This window comes from Pleurodeles waltl, chromosome 3_2 (assembly GCF_031143425.1).
Source record: "Pleurodeles waltl isolate 20211129_DDA chromosome 3_2, aPleWal1.hap1.20221129, whole genome shotgun sequence".
Lineage (NCBI taxonomy): Eukaryota > Metazoa > Chordata > Amphibia > Caudata > Salamandridae > Pleurodeles > Pleurodeles waltl.
Window position 1 is genome coordinate 46,405,809 of NC_090441.1, and position 12,651 is coordinate 46,418,459.

The window sequence follows — 12,651 nt, forward strand, 5'->3', positions numbered from 1 at the left end:
TAAGGTGTCAGAAGCATCAAAGGCACATCTGATCATAGTGTTAGAAATGAGCTTGCCTTCCGAGACTAGCATATGCCCTCTGTTACGGTACTACTCAGGGCATGTTGAAAGAGTTCCCCCATCTCGTCCCAGTGGGTCCGGTCATGTAGGGAATGTAGGCCAGTGAAGTTGCTGATGTGCTGGTCAATTGTGCATCATGTGCACTGGCTCGTCTACGAGCTGTATGGACAACTATGGAGTCTGGAGGCAGCTGACCCTGGATATACAGTGGGTAAGGAGGGGAGGCCTTGTATTTTTTATCTACCATAGGAGTGATTATGGGGGCTTTAACCGACTCTTAAAAGATGTCCGAGGCTGGTTTTAGCATGTCTTTCAGCTTTGGAAGACACTGCTTGGAACACTGTGAGGAGAATAAGGTTTCTAGCAGAAAATCCTACACTATGGCATCCCTCTGCCAGTCAACTTTATGAAAAGGGGCCACCCTGCCAACAACTTCATGGTAGGAGGTAGTGTCATCTGATGGTAAGGGGCGGGTGGGGTAGAGATCTGCGTCCGAGTCCACTGGCTGGTTCAGGTCATATGATTCCCAGGTGTCATCCCGTGGGGGCATGTCACAAGTAGGGGTGGGTGGAAATGTCTGCTCCACCGGCAGAGTTCAAGGAGTTTTGCCACTCTGCACTCTGCTTGGAGCACGAAGTTTGGTAAAAACTCTGCCACCCATTGCTTGGCGGAGTTTACCACCCACCCAGGTTACTATTATTATGTGCAGACTGCAGAGTTCCCTTGTGATGGTGCCCAATCTAGCTGCTCTCCTCTCTTTGGTGTGGGGCGAGTGCCATGCCATATCCACCATTCCATCTCGAAAGCGCCAGCTCCTTCACGTCATGCTGCGGTTGTAATGGCAGGCAGATAGAGACAAAGGAGACGAGGGGCAGCAAGACATCGACATGCGACAACCAAGTGCAGAACAGAAGTCCTGGACCTGGTCTCATGGGGAACCACCTGCACCTCACCCCGTAAGCCATGGTCTACTTAATCTGTCATTGTGTCGTAACTTTAATGATTAATGTGCCACCCTCAACAAGCTTGTGAAAGTTATAATTACTAACATCATTCATGGACCGGAAACGGGATGGAGTCGGTCCTGGATTGATGAGGTGTAGTGTGGACTGGAGAAGACGTGAGGCATAGACTGGAGGTACGTGAGGTGCAGAGGGAGAAAGGTGGCTTGAGGTGAAGGCTGCGCTGGGGTGATGGCATGAAAGCAACTTTCCGAAGAGGCAACGGGGAACGTTTTGAGTTGAGCAGAGATCAAGCAGAGCAGTACAGGGATATGTGAGTTGAAAGGCTGTTTAAACATAATTTATCTCTCCAATTGTCTTGAATATGAAGTGACACTTTTTTTTATAGAGTTCATTGCTTCCCAAAGGAGCATAGCCCCTTCATGTGTATCAAATGCAGCTCTAAAACATGCAGGTATGGAATAGCCAAATCCAATTAAAAGTGAGATTCCTTGTTAGGTTCTAGGAACGACTTCACAGAAAATGACTTTTCATGAGCAGGCATCAATAGCAATACAGGAACTTCGCATGGTGGGCAGAACTCTGCGGAATTAAGTGGAGTCTTTATGTGATTCTGCAGAATTCCACAGAGTACAACTCAGCAAGTTTCGCCCGCCTCTAGTTGTAATGATCCCCTTTGTGTTGGTCCCCAAAGTCAGAGTGTGGTGGCCCTTGTGGTTTATAAAGAAGGGGGTCAGCAGGGAGAGAAGATGGGGAAGCTGGGGTTTGAATTCGAGGAGGAGGTAGGGAGGGCACAAGTGGCTGTGGAAGAGAGCTGGTGTCGCTTACTTTGTTTGTGTGGTAGTGAGAGTTCTAAAGCCTCTTCAAAGCTGAGCTGTCTCGTGTATGTCTGCTGGTGGCTAGTCGTGGCTGGGAGAGGATCTGTTCAGTGTGTGATCATGCCGCTGGTGGACATCAAGTTCGTCCTGTAGCTTCTGGGGGACAGGTTCTACGGAACCAAAGGAAGGTACAGGTTTTGGTGCTGAGGGCTTTGGTGCAGAACATGGGACATCGGCGCTGAGCAGGATTTCGATGTCAAAGGCTTTGGCTCCAATAGGGATTTTGGTGCAGAGGTGGAGGTGATTGGTGCCAAGTGTGTTGGATTCAAGATTTTCTTTAGTGCCGAGCCGTGGGTGGGCACTGGATCTAAAGTGTGAGTTAAGTGCCAACCATTGCCTGAAGTTAGTGATGATTGGACAGCCAGTCTCGGAGTCCCGAGCTTGATGGTCTGGCCCATGGGGGAGGCCTGCTCTGAGTGCGATCAGTGTTAAGGGGGGAGGGGAGGAGGAACCGTACTCACGACCAGTTTAGCAGGTAGAAGGTCTTCAATATCCAGGTTGGAGCTGAAACTGGCTTCAGGCGAGAAGACCTCCTCCTCAGCTGCCGACAGCTATGCCTGAGATCCCCTACACTTTGCCATAGGGAGACTCCAGGAATCTCCCTTTTTATTAGGGTGATAGGGAATATTTTTAGTCTCTACCTCCATTTATTTTATATGAGAGGGTGTTGCAATACTTGTTGGTTGTTGACCCTTGTGGTGCTGGAATTAGTATTGTTTCTTTTTTGGCATTAGTAACTTAGACTTGTTATTTTGGCTCCACCCACATTTTCAAGCGATGGGGGTGTGTAAGACTAAACCTTTAAAGTAGCTTTACACTTGGATTTTGTGAATAGGCAAACGTGGTTAAGATACTCAAATGTGTAAGAGTAAATTGTGCCTTATTCACAAGTGTAGGTTACCTTTGTGAATACCTTAATTGCATTGTTTTAAAATTGCTTGGCTGAATGCCAAGACTGGAGGATTTGAGAGACTGCTCTGATTAACACAGGATTTAATAAAGGCCACACAAAAAGTTGTCACTATATAGCGCTATCCTTGGGGAATTTTATAGCAGTTTCATACCTATACAGAGCGTTGCGTGGGTACATTTTCCTACCTCTGGAGATGCTGCGTGGGCACTGGAAGGACGCTATGGTCGTCCCTCTTGGGAAAGAAGACTGGGAGGCCATCCTTAAAAGGGTTCTCAAGGTATTTAGGATTGTCGGATTCAAACTGATTAATTATTACATTCTCCACAGAGCATACCTTACACCAGGGCACATTAACAAATACTTCCACAAGTCGGATGCTGCATTTGAAGAAAGATGTCCCCTGCTCCCCTGACCACTGTTTGCTAAGTTGGTTCCACATACAGCTAAAACCAAGGTCACTAGTAAATTTCAAGACCTGGCCTTCTTGTTGGTTACGATGGAGAACCCAAGCCATTGGAAGACCCCAGGAGGTTCCCGGCTGGCTGTGTGGAGAAGAGAACTAGAAAAGTGGGCAGGATAGGAAAGCAGTAGTATATTACTGAGAGAGGCAAAATGGGAGGTAGACTCCCTGTAAGTAGCCCGGGCCTGGGAAGTGTTAGTGGACAGCCTAAAAGATCCAGAGCCCCACACTGCCGAACCCTCACCCAGTGGATCACCAGCACCGGGCACTCATTAGGATGGGAGGCATTTCTAGCGTTTGACCCCGGCCTGCTACAGGTAAGTTGGTTGGGAAGAACACTAGGAGTTACTGCCTTCTCCCTGTGGCAAGGAACACGGGTGTGACACAAAACAGAATAAACAGTTAATCGTGGTTGCGACTCATGAAAGAGGGGAGGTGTCTGAAGTTGTTGGGGAGGGGATTCTAGGGGCATCCGGGAGGGTTTACTTGGGGATGTCTTGTCATTTGTGTGACAGGAAGGAAGAACCACTTTTGTATCTTCTCTATTGAAACCCCAATCAAATTTGTGTACAAAAAAAACATAGGGTTTCATAACAGCGAATAAGATGCTTTTATGAAATATACTCATAATTTGAAGTAAAGGTGCTAGTAAGGCGATTGTTTACTCTCTCATGAAGTGTCTAACAGGAAAAACTCAGATACCCTGTCCCCTTCAACATAGGCTCTAATTATGAGTCAAACAGAGCAAAATTACCATATTGAATTCCACTTCACCTGATTGTGAGTGGGCCAGTTCTACCATACCTGGAGCCAGATTTATACTTTTTTAGTGCCGCATTTGCATCATTTTTTGATACAAAAACAGCGCCAACGTACAAAATTCAATTATATTTTGTAAGTTTGCACCGCTTTTGTGTCAAAAAATGACACAAATGCAGCGCTAAAAAAGTATAAATCAGGCCCCTGATTTTCCAAGGTGTAGAAACAATGCACCCACTTTTATTGTATGGTAATTCTGTCAAAACAAATTGTTCTCTTATTTTTTGTCTGGCCGGGGGGTATTTAATGCTCTCCCCTGCCAGACACTACTTGCACCTTCCCTCCCCTACTCCCCACACCTCTTCCTGCCTGCAGCAAGTGGTATGTATATGCAGTAAACCTCACTGAATTTGAAATTCCATGTGGTTTTATGACCTTTTAGCACCATTCCATGTAGTAGTTATCCATTCCACAGAGTTCAACTCGTAATTGCATAGTACTGTTGTGGTATTACTGAATGGTAATGTAATTTTCACATGCAGATTTACCACCCTGCCAGGAAATGCAACTTGCAGTCAGGCCATTGGAGCTCAAGTAGATTGTCAACAGTCAGTATCATTGTATTCAATATTGGCTGTTGCGAGGTTGCAAATATGTACATTCCTCATGCATGAGGACAATGTATAAATTGAAAACAACACACAGTCATAAGTACATTACAATATATTTATATACACTGTATACTTATATCATCATTAGGCCAGCTTCACATGTCAACATGGACTCAAAATTCAACCCACCCCACCCTAAAAAATAAATTAAAAAATGAAATAAGAAAAGATTAAATAAACTTCTGTGTTATTTCAATTTTCCAGCAAAGTATTTGTTCTAGTGAGCATCCTCTGGGTGGCATGAACCAGGCGCGAAAACAGCACGAGGAAGACTATGGGGAACATTATTATACTGAAAGGATGCTTTGGAGATCTTCAAACATGTGGAAGTCATCTTAAGGTCAGAACAAAAGCCACTGTTCAACGTGAACAGTGTTTTTTGTCCTGATCCGGAGATGGTTGCTGCCCAGGAAGTGGCCTTTAGATGCATAGTGACACACCTGCCAATGTTTAAAAACTCTTGTCAGGGAGATATTTTAACCTTTTATTGACACACATTGGTGGAACAATTTTTTTTTATCATAGAGAAAGAGTGAATCATAAAATGTGGGTGGAAAAATTCGAAATATGTGTGCTTTTAGGGACAGTTGTAAAATGTGCCTGGGCACTTAGGAATATGTGATCTTTGAAAAGGGTAGCTCACTTAACGTTTAACACTTATTTGAGACGTGAAACTAAACATATCAGCGGTCATAGATTTCAGTAGTAACAACTTATCCCCTATCTTGGGTTGGGAGCACCTCAAGCAGTCGGTTTCACTGATGCGCAATGCAAAGATGAACAGGGAAACTGTTTGCCAGGGATCCCAAAGGAGTGGGACAGAGACTTGATTCAAAACTTCAATATGCACGAAAGCCTCCTGGGCGCATTTCCCACTCCTGGGTCAGCTAGGTGTGTGCGAAGCATGGCCTTTGTAAAGCCTTCCCGCTACTCAACACCATTTCCAAGGCATATTTATTCCTGGGGAGTTCAAGGTTGGTCCATACTGGATGGATACATCCTGTAATTTCAGGATAGCCCTGGATAAGTAAATAATTCCTATTTAAATGAATCAAATGGAAGCACATCCTTTGTTAGATGTCCTGAAACACAAGCCGGATGGACCAGTGTTGGGAGCACTGATTGATACACATCGATCCTGCAGTCGTGCTTCTGTCATGAAGTCTGAACCATCAGGGATATGAGAGCTCCCGTGGCAGGGCTTTAACCCAAAGACTGGAGCAATGTTCTGTGAGACGTCAGACTATGGGCCTGATTACAACTTTGGAGGAGGTGTTAATCCGTCCAAAAAGTGACGGTAAAGTGACGGATATACCACCAGCCGTATTACGAGTTCCATAGGATATAATGGACTCGTAATACGGCTGGTGGTATATCCGTCACTTTACCGTCACTTTAACACCTCCTCCAAAGTTGTAATCAGGCCCTTTATGTCAGAATAAAATGTACGTGAACTTTAGTAGAAACGAAGTGAGATTGAACGAGCAATGGGGCATCTGTTCAGTAGAAGCTAAAATGGATTCTGTAAAAGTTGCCCCAACACTTTTTGAGCTGTGTAGTGAAATTAGGACACCTTTTGAGTGTTGAACTTAAATTTTCTTAGGAAAGTGGGAGAGCAACAGTTTTTTGGACGGGCGAGTGACATTTTGTGACCACTGGCCTGGCATTTTGTGAGTTGCCAAGTGAAATTTTGTAAGCTAAAAAGTGAAAGTTTGTGGCACTAAAATGTGGCATCATTATTCAGCAATAGGAGAACAACTGTGTAAATCAGGCGAGAAAGAAATTATTCACAAAAATCTATTACTACTGAGCATGTGTATTAAATGCCCAGTGGACACTGCCAATGTTGCATCCCTTCAAATTCAACAGATTTGAATTAGAATTAACGTGATTCAAATTACACATCTTTTACTCTTCCAGTATTGTAACGCGATTTGGTAAGTGGTAGGCTGAAGTTTTGTTTATAAAACACCTTGAAAAAAGCGAATAGATAATTGAATACATAAATAAATAGGGTGGCGTTTCATGATTAGTTATGTGGTGCAGATGTGTTATTTACGGGCCTGTGGCACCTCATCTCAGGTTTATGGTTGGATTTGGCTACCTACACTGACATTTACATGTTTTTCATGCACGTCTACCTGGCTTTCCTTTAACAGTAATCACAGATGCAGATATTTGCTAGGGCTGAGAGCATTGTGCCATTTATGGAAGTTAAACATTGGGTGTTGCGTTGTAGCACCGTTGACTGAAGATACCATAGACCTGGGCAACAAACATGCAGATCACTAACTGCTTCCCCCCTGAAACTGTCTTTTGAGCAGAACTCATAGGCTTCTGTCCTTATGGACAACCACCGGATCAGAAAACTTGACCTCTTATCCTGTGGGAGTGTCCACATTTGCTGTGGCAGTCCAGTAGTGGAACCCATGACCATCTGTACCCTGGGACACTAGCATTGAGTTACCTGATTCAGTTCCATGGCCTTTTGTCCACTGGGGTGTCTCCTTACTAAACCCCAGGGCCTTCTGTCCTTGGTCCTGTCCCATACAAGAGTACATAGTCCACTGTCCGTCCCACCCTCAAATTAAAACCTCTGTCTGATAGTAGTGCCCATAGCCTTCTGTTATCGGGACTGTGTCTAAGCATGAACGCTGGCGTTCAGCCCATGGGATGATGCTCTGAGCAGAACACATACCATCTGTACCATGTGGGGGTACTATTAAAAACCTTGGCCTTTTCTCTTTGGAATTGTACCTGAACGGAATGGATGGTCACTGTCCCATGAGACCATCCTCCTAGTAGAATGTTGACCATGTGCCCAGGGTCTGTCCTCTAAATTGACCTCAGTGGCTTCTGTCACACTTCTTCATGGAGAAGGAACACTGTGTATGTGCTGTAAGTGTTAGTGTGAGGGCATCTTGGCCATATTCATCATATTACCTTTCCCTTAAGCCATCTCTTAACTGTTATGACCCAAGGCCTAAACAGAGTGAATAATAGCCTTAAATGCATTTCTGGGGGAAGAGTGGGACTTTTTTTTGTTCGCCTGAGGCTCCCAAAGATGAATCCCATTTCTGTGGATTGGACTCTGTGCAAGAAGAATGGACTGGCAGGATGCGAATGACCATATGCTGGAAGAGAGAACTGCGAAAGTTGTTTCCTGGATCAAAATCTGGGTGTCGGAATACAGATGCCTCTTCATGATTGGAGGTCCTTGGAATGGTCCATTCGGAAGAGAAAGCTTTGTCCTGAGCGGGAACGTTCATCTTGTCCCACATGGTTCTCCCCCTTTGTTTTGTTAAAAGTGCTGATGCAGCTTCACACTCATCCCACACAAGCCTCAAAAATAAATAAATAAATAAATAAATAATGAATTTAAATACCTTAACTGAATAAATTATTAGCATACATAAATAAAGCTAGCCAGATATTTTGTCTGATTTGGACACAGAGAAATGCAGAAAGACCCAACCCCAGTTAAGGGAGGTGGACAGTGATGTATATAATATTACATCTGTCTGTTTCTTTTGTGTTTGTTCATTGCAATAAAAAGACCCCGACATCCATGATCCATAAGCTACCCTTCCTAACCTTTTCCCTCAAAAGAACCTCTGAAGCTCACACCAGCAGACAGCACCTCCATCTGGGAAAACAACAGTAAACATTATCTGTGAAGGTGATGTATAAAAGTACCGGTCATTCAATGGGGACACCTTGTTGGGTACCATTTAAACTCAATGCCCCTCATTTGTCCCTAATGAAGTCTCTCTAATCAATGGATACAATCACACTATTCAGAGCGCATTGTGTATAATTCTAAAGTCTGGTTATCAGAAACTTTACCTCAAGCACTTTATTGAAGTGGAAAACCTGAGCAAGCCAACAGCTCGTGGCTCCACTTAAAAGTTTATGCTGTATCTGAAACTGAGAGGCAAATGGATCAGGCAACAATGAAGATTGTGACTGAATGAAGAGGCCAAATTTGGTCACTGAACAAGCACCTCATGCTGAGGAATGTTCAAACAGCTACATTCAGCGTGGCAGTTTGGCCTGCTGTGGAGACTTATAAGGTTCAGTCATTGAAGGGTTCAGCACAAAACCCCCTCTTTCTACAACGAAATCCTTTGCAATTCGAGGACTGGCCACTGCAGGGCCCTGTAGAAGCAGTAACACTGAGACTACATTGGTCTAGGTTAAGCCCCGCCTTCTGTAACTAACTCCTTTTGTAATTGTAGGATTGGTTACTGCAGGGCCATGTAGAAGCCGTATGACTGGCACTACCTTGGCCTGAGCCAGACTCCATCTGGCTACTCAGCTTAGTCTATTGCTTTCATTGGATGAGGCTGCAGACAGCATTCCTAACTGAAATGGCCCCAGCAAGCAACAGATTGGAGTACAGATTTCTAGCATGGCTGAGAGCAGTAGCCACCATCTTATCCCAATGCTGGCTCATATTTACCTTTTGGGCATATTTTTATGTCTTTGTCCTGTGCATCATCACAGCTTTGTAACAACAGAAACTGAGATCCCATTGGATAGCCTTTGAAGGACAGTAATAAGTAGTTGTGCACTATATGCCTTGCAGAACCATAGCTGCAAGGCACTGATCCCTCTATACATGTCCAACAGGTCATTATTAATCTCCACTCCCAATCATTGGTGTCCCCATTAAGTGACTTCTGATTTGCATATGTCAAGTGAGTGCAATTGATGTGCCTGAGCATGAGGTCATAGACATGCTTTTGGGCACTCTGTTTACTTCTACAAAGATAAGGAAGTACCATGGTGACCTCCTGCAAGCAGAAGTCCACCACAGCCTTCACAATGGCTCTTCATCACCAACACACCCTTCATCATCCTGCCACTTCAGACTGGAAACTTCTCAAACCACAAATCTAATTGTGCACTGTATCCAAAGATGCTGTGAGACAATTCGATCCCCAGCGACGTCTGAAACAGTCAACAGATGGACTCCATTTGTGGTAGACTCCAATCTAATTGCATGTATTAGGGTACAATAGTTCCCAGTCCACACCCATGGCTGTGTCAACTTCTCAGTACCTTCAGAAGGCCTCTCTGTACTGTCCAGGACACTGGTTACCTTAGCACATGGGAAATTTTAGCGGACCTGGGTGGTTGTATGTGAGCGGCACATGGCAGTGGGGCAAATGGAAGGTGAATCAGATTGCCAGCTGCACTCCAGGGGCTAGGCCCTCACCCACTGCATCTCAAAACCCAGTGCTCTCCGAGCTGCTCCTGCTGTTGTTGCTGAGGCTGCGACTGCGGCTTCGCGATCGACTGCGGCTGTAACTGCTGTAGCTGTCGTAGCTTCGGCTTCGGCTCCGGCTGTCAGAGTAGCTGCTGAGAGTGCTGGAAGAAGACGGACTGGGCCTGTAGTAAGGGATTGGCCGCTTCCGGGCACTGTAAGCGAAAGAGAAAAGTCAGAATGCTGCGAATCGGAGACAGCACAGAACACAAGGATGGTAGACTTGAATACCAGGGAGCAAAGCTATGGAAAAGCACTCATTGGTGTAGCTATGTGGAACAGCCAAAACATGCACTGTCTCCTTTGTAGCTCTACTCTAGAATTCAAGTCAGATTTTAGATAGTCATACCCAAAGAAGGCCAGAAACTCAAAACTGCACTGTTGTTGGTTGTGAGAGCCGTGAACCAGCTTACTTATACAACAGTAATTTTAAGAGTCTGCACCCAAGACAGTATAAGAATACAAAACCTCTTTTGCACATCCACACACACACAAACATGGCTTGATCCAACTAACGCCCAAAAGGAATACTGCACAAAATACTCACATTTTCACTAGCTTTCTACATATTTCTTATGATGTGGATGTGCATCACACCCTCTTTATGTTTTCTTCCAGCAATTTTACCCACTACATCATAATCATAGGGCCAAGGGTGTGTACAGTACTTTGTGTGTGTGTGTGTATGTATGTGTGTGTGTGTGTATCTCTATACAGAAGCTAAATCTACACATTACTCAATTAGTCTGAGAACATGTGTGTCTCTACGGTGACATAGAGGGCAAAGACTGGACTGGTAAACTAGAATGTGGCCTGAGTGATTGGCAGTAGCTGAGACTTTTGCGAGCATCCCACCCATCGCCTTTACATACATTACAAAGCATATGCATACAGAAAAACACACACACACAAATACCCCCACAAATGTTGCACCTATTTTGTGCACATGTGTGCTTGTGTATGTGAGCTCTAATGGTAACATATACAACTTGAACTGTTGTTGCACATATTGTATATGCTTTGTGTATGTGAGGGGAGTTTGTTCTCCTGCTATACATATATGTACCTTTCCAGAGTAGGTAAGGGATCATGGCAAGCCAGCACTCTCTATTACCTGCTATCTATGCCTCGTCAGACGTAGTAGGAGCTAAGGCCCAGATGTATCATGCTCCCAGTTTGCATTTCTTAAATTGCGATTTTTAAGAAATCGCTGTTTAAGAAATGCAAAATGGGATGTATGAAAATTGCGATTCGGTAATAGCGATTTCTTAAAAATCGCAATCACTATTACCGAATCGCAATTAGGGAAGGGACTCCATTCATCCCTATAGGTGCCAATGGTTTTGCATTACCTAATTTGCGAATTCCTACTAGGAATTCGCAAATTAGGTAATGCAAACCCATGGATGCTGGGGACCTAAGGCCCCCTTTGATGCACCCCCAAAAAATATTTGTGGACACATAAAGTGCACACATGCCCAAGGGGCATGTGTGCGCTACATGTCATTTTAAAAAATGCATTTTTAAAAATTGTTCGCAAACGTGGAATTTTCCGATTCGCACCATTTGCGAATGCAAAATACTTTGATACATCTGGCCCTAAATCACCAAACCATAACACACCATAAAGGGAGACAAACCCAGACACACTTATTCAGCAGAGATCAAAAGATCATGTAGAGAAATCCTTCACCTCGCCCCCCTCAGATTTCAAGAGGCAACGGCCTGCCGGGACTTTCGTCTGGTTGCCCCACTGGTAAGTGTTCTTCAAATCCTGCTACCATGAGCTCTGCTCACACAGTACTCAAGTCACCGACATATAAGTAATTAGTAGTGACATAGGAAAGATATGTTATTATGATTGTAAAAGATTCTTGCTAAGAAATAAAAGTTAGTTACTAGGTTAGCTGAGAGGAGAGTTACAGGCTGAGCTCTTCATGCTGCCTCTTTGGATCCCTTGTAGAGATATCCAGGAGGAAGTTGACCTGACATACCTTCATTTCTTCTGTTTTGAAACTGTCTGATGCGAGATGTCTAGATACCTTGGTCATTTCCTGTCTGTCTCTCTTCCTGCTCCACAAGAATGCAAACCACATCAGAAGACAACACTGGCCTTGAGGAAGAAACTAAGGAGTTGACTAACTTGCCTGCCTTATTGTATTAAAGGTGCTCAGTGACAATGCTGCTACTAATTGTTTTTGGGTCTCTAGGCATTATCGAGTAACACATCCCGGGATGTGTCCGAATCAACTTTACTTAAAAAGGTGCCCCTCATCATTGTCAATGCCAATCCACCAGTGTGTGGAAGCTGATGGCGCGGGTTTCTCGGAATGAGTGGACAGGAAGCGGAGTGAAGTTAAGGGTTGCCAGCAAGCAAGGAGTTCAGCGTGCCTCTAGAGAGCTTCTGCCTGGCACAAACTATACCAAGTTGTACAGTGCAGATGCTGCACAGCAGTTTATGTTGACTGTTTATTGAAGTATTCTTTTGGTACAAAGAACGTCTCAGTGACTCAAAGATCCATATCCTTTATCGCCTGTGTGAGCAATGCATGTTTCTAGTGGTTTATTACAGGTATGGCATGTATCCCATGATGAAGACTGGGGAAGCAGTATATGGCATTTTCTACATCTTGACACAAGAACTTCTTTTATGAGATGTGCGTTTTAAGACCTTCCCCA

The 12,651-nt window shown here is 44.4% G+C and overlaps 1 protein-coding gene across 2 annotated transcripts in view; it reads right to left on the minus strand.

Annotated features, from left to right (window-relative positions):
• Positions 1 to 4,744: 4,744 nt before the first annotated feature.
• The window catches only part of SRRM3 (serine/arginine repetitive matrix 3), a 327,419-nt gene continuing 319,512 nt past the window's right edge, over positions 4,745 to 12,651 (minus strand). For both annotated transcript variants that reach the window (XM_069226720.1, XM_069226719.1), the window contains one exon: positions 4,745 to 10,127. In XM_069226720.1, coding sequence (XP_069082821.1) covers positions 9,935 to 10,127 — 193 coding nt within the window. In that variant the 3' untranslated portion in view covers positions 4,745 to 9,934. The remainder of the gene's footprint in view (positions 10,128 to 12,651) is intronic.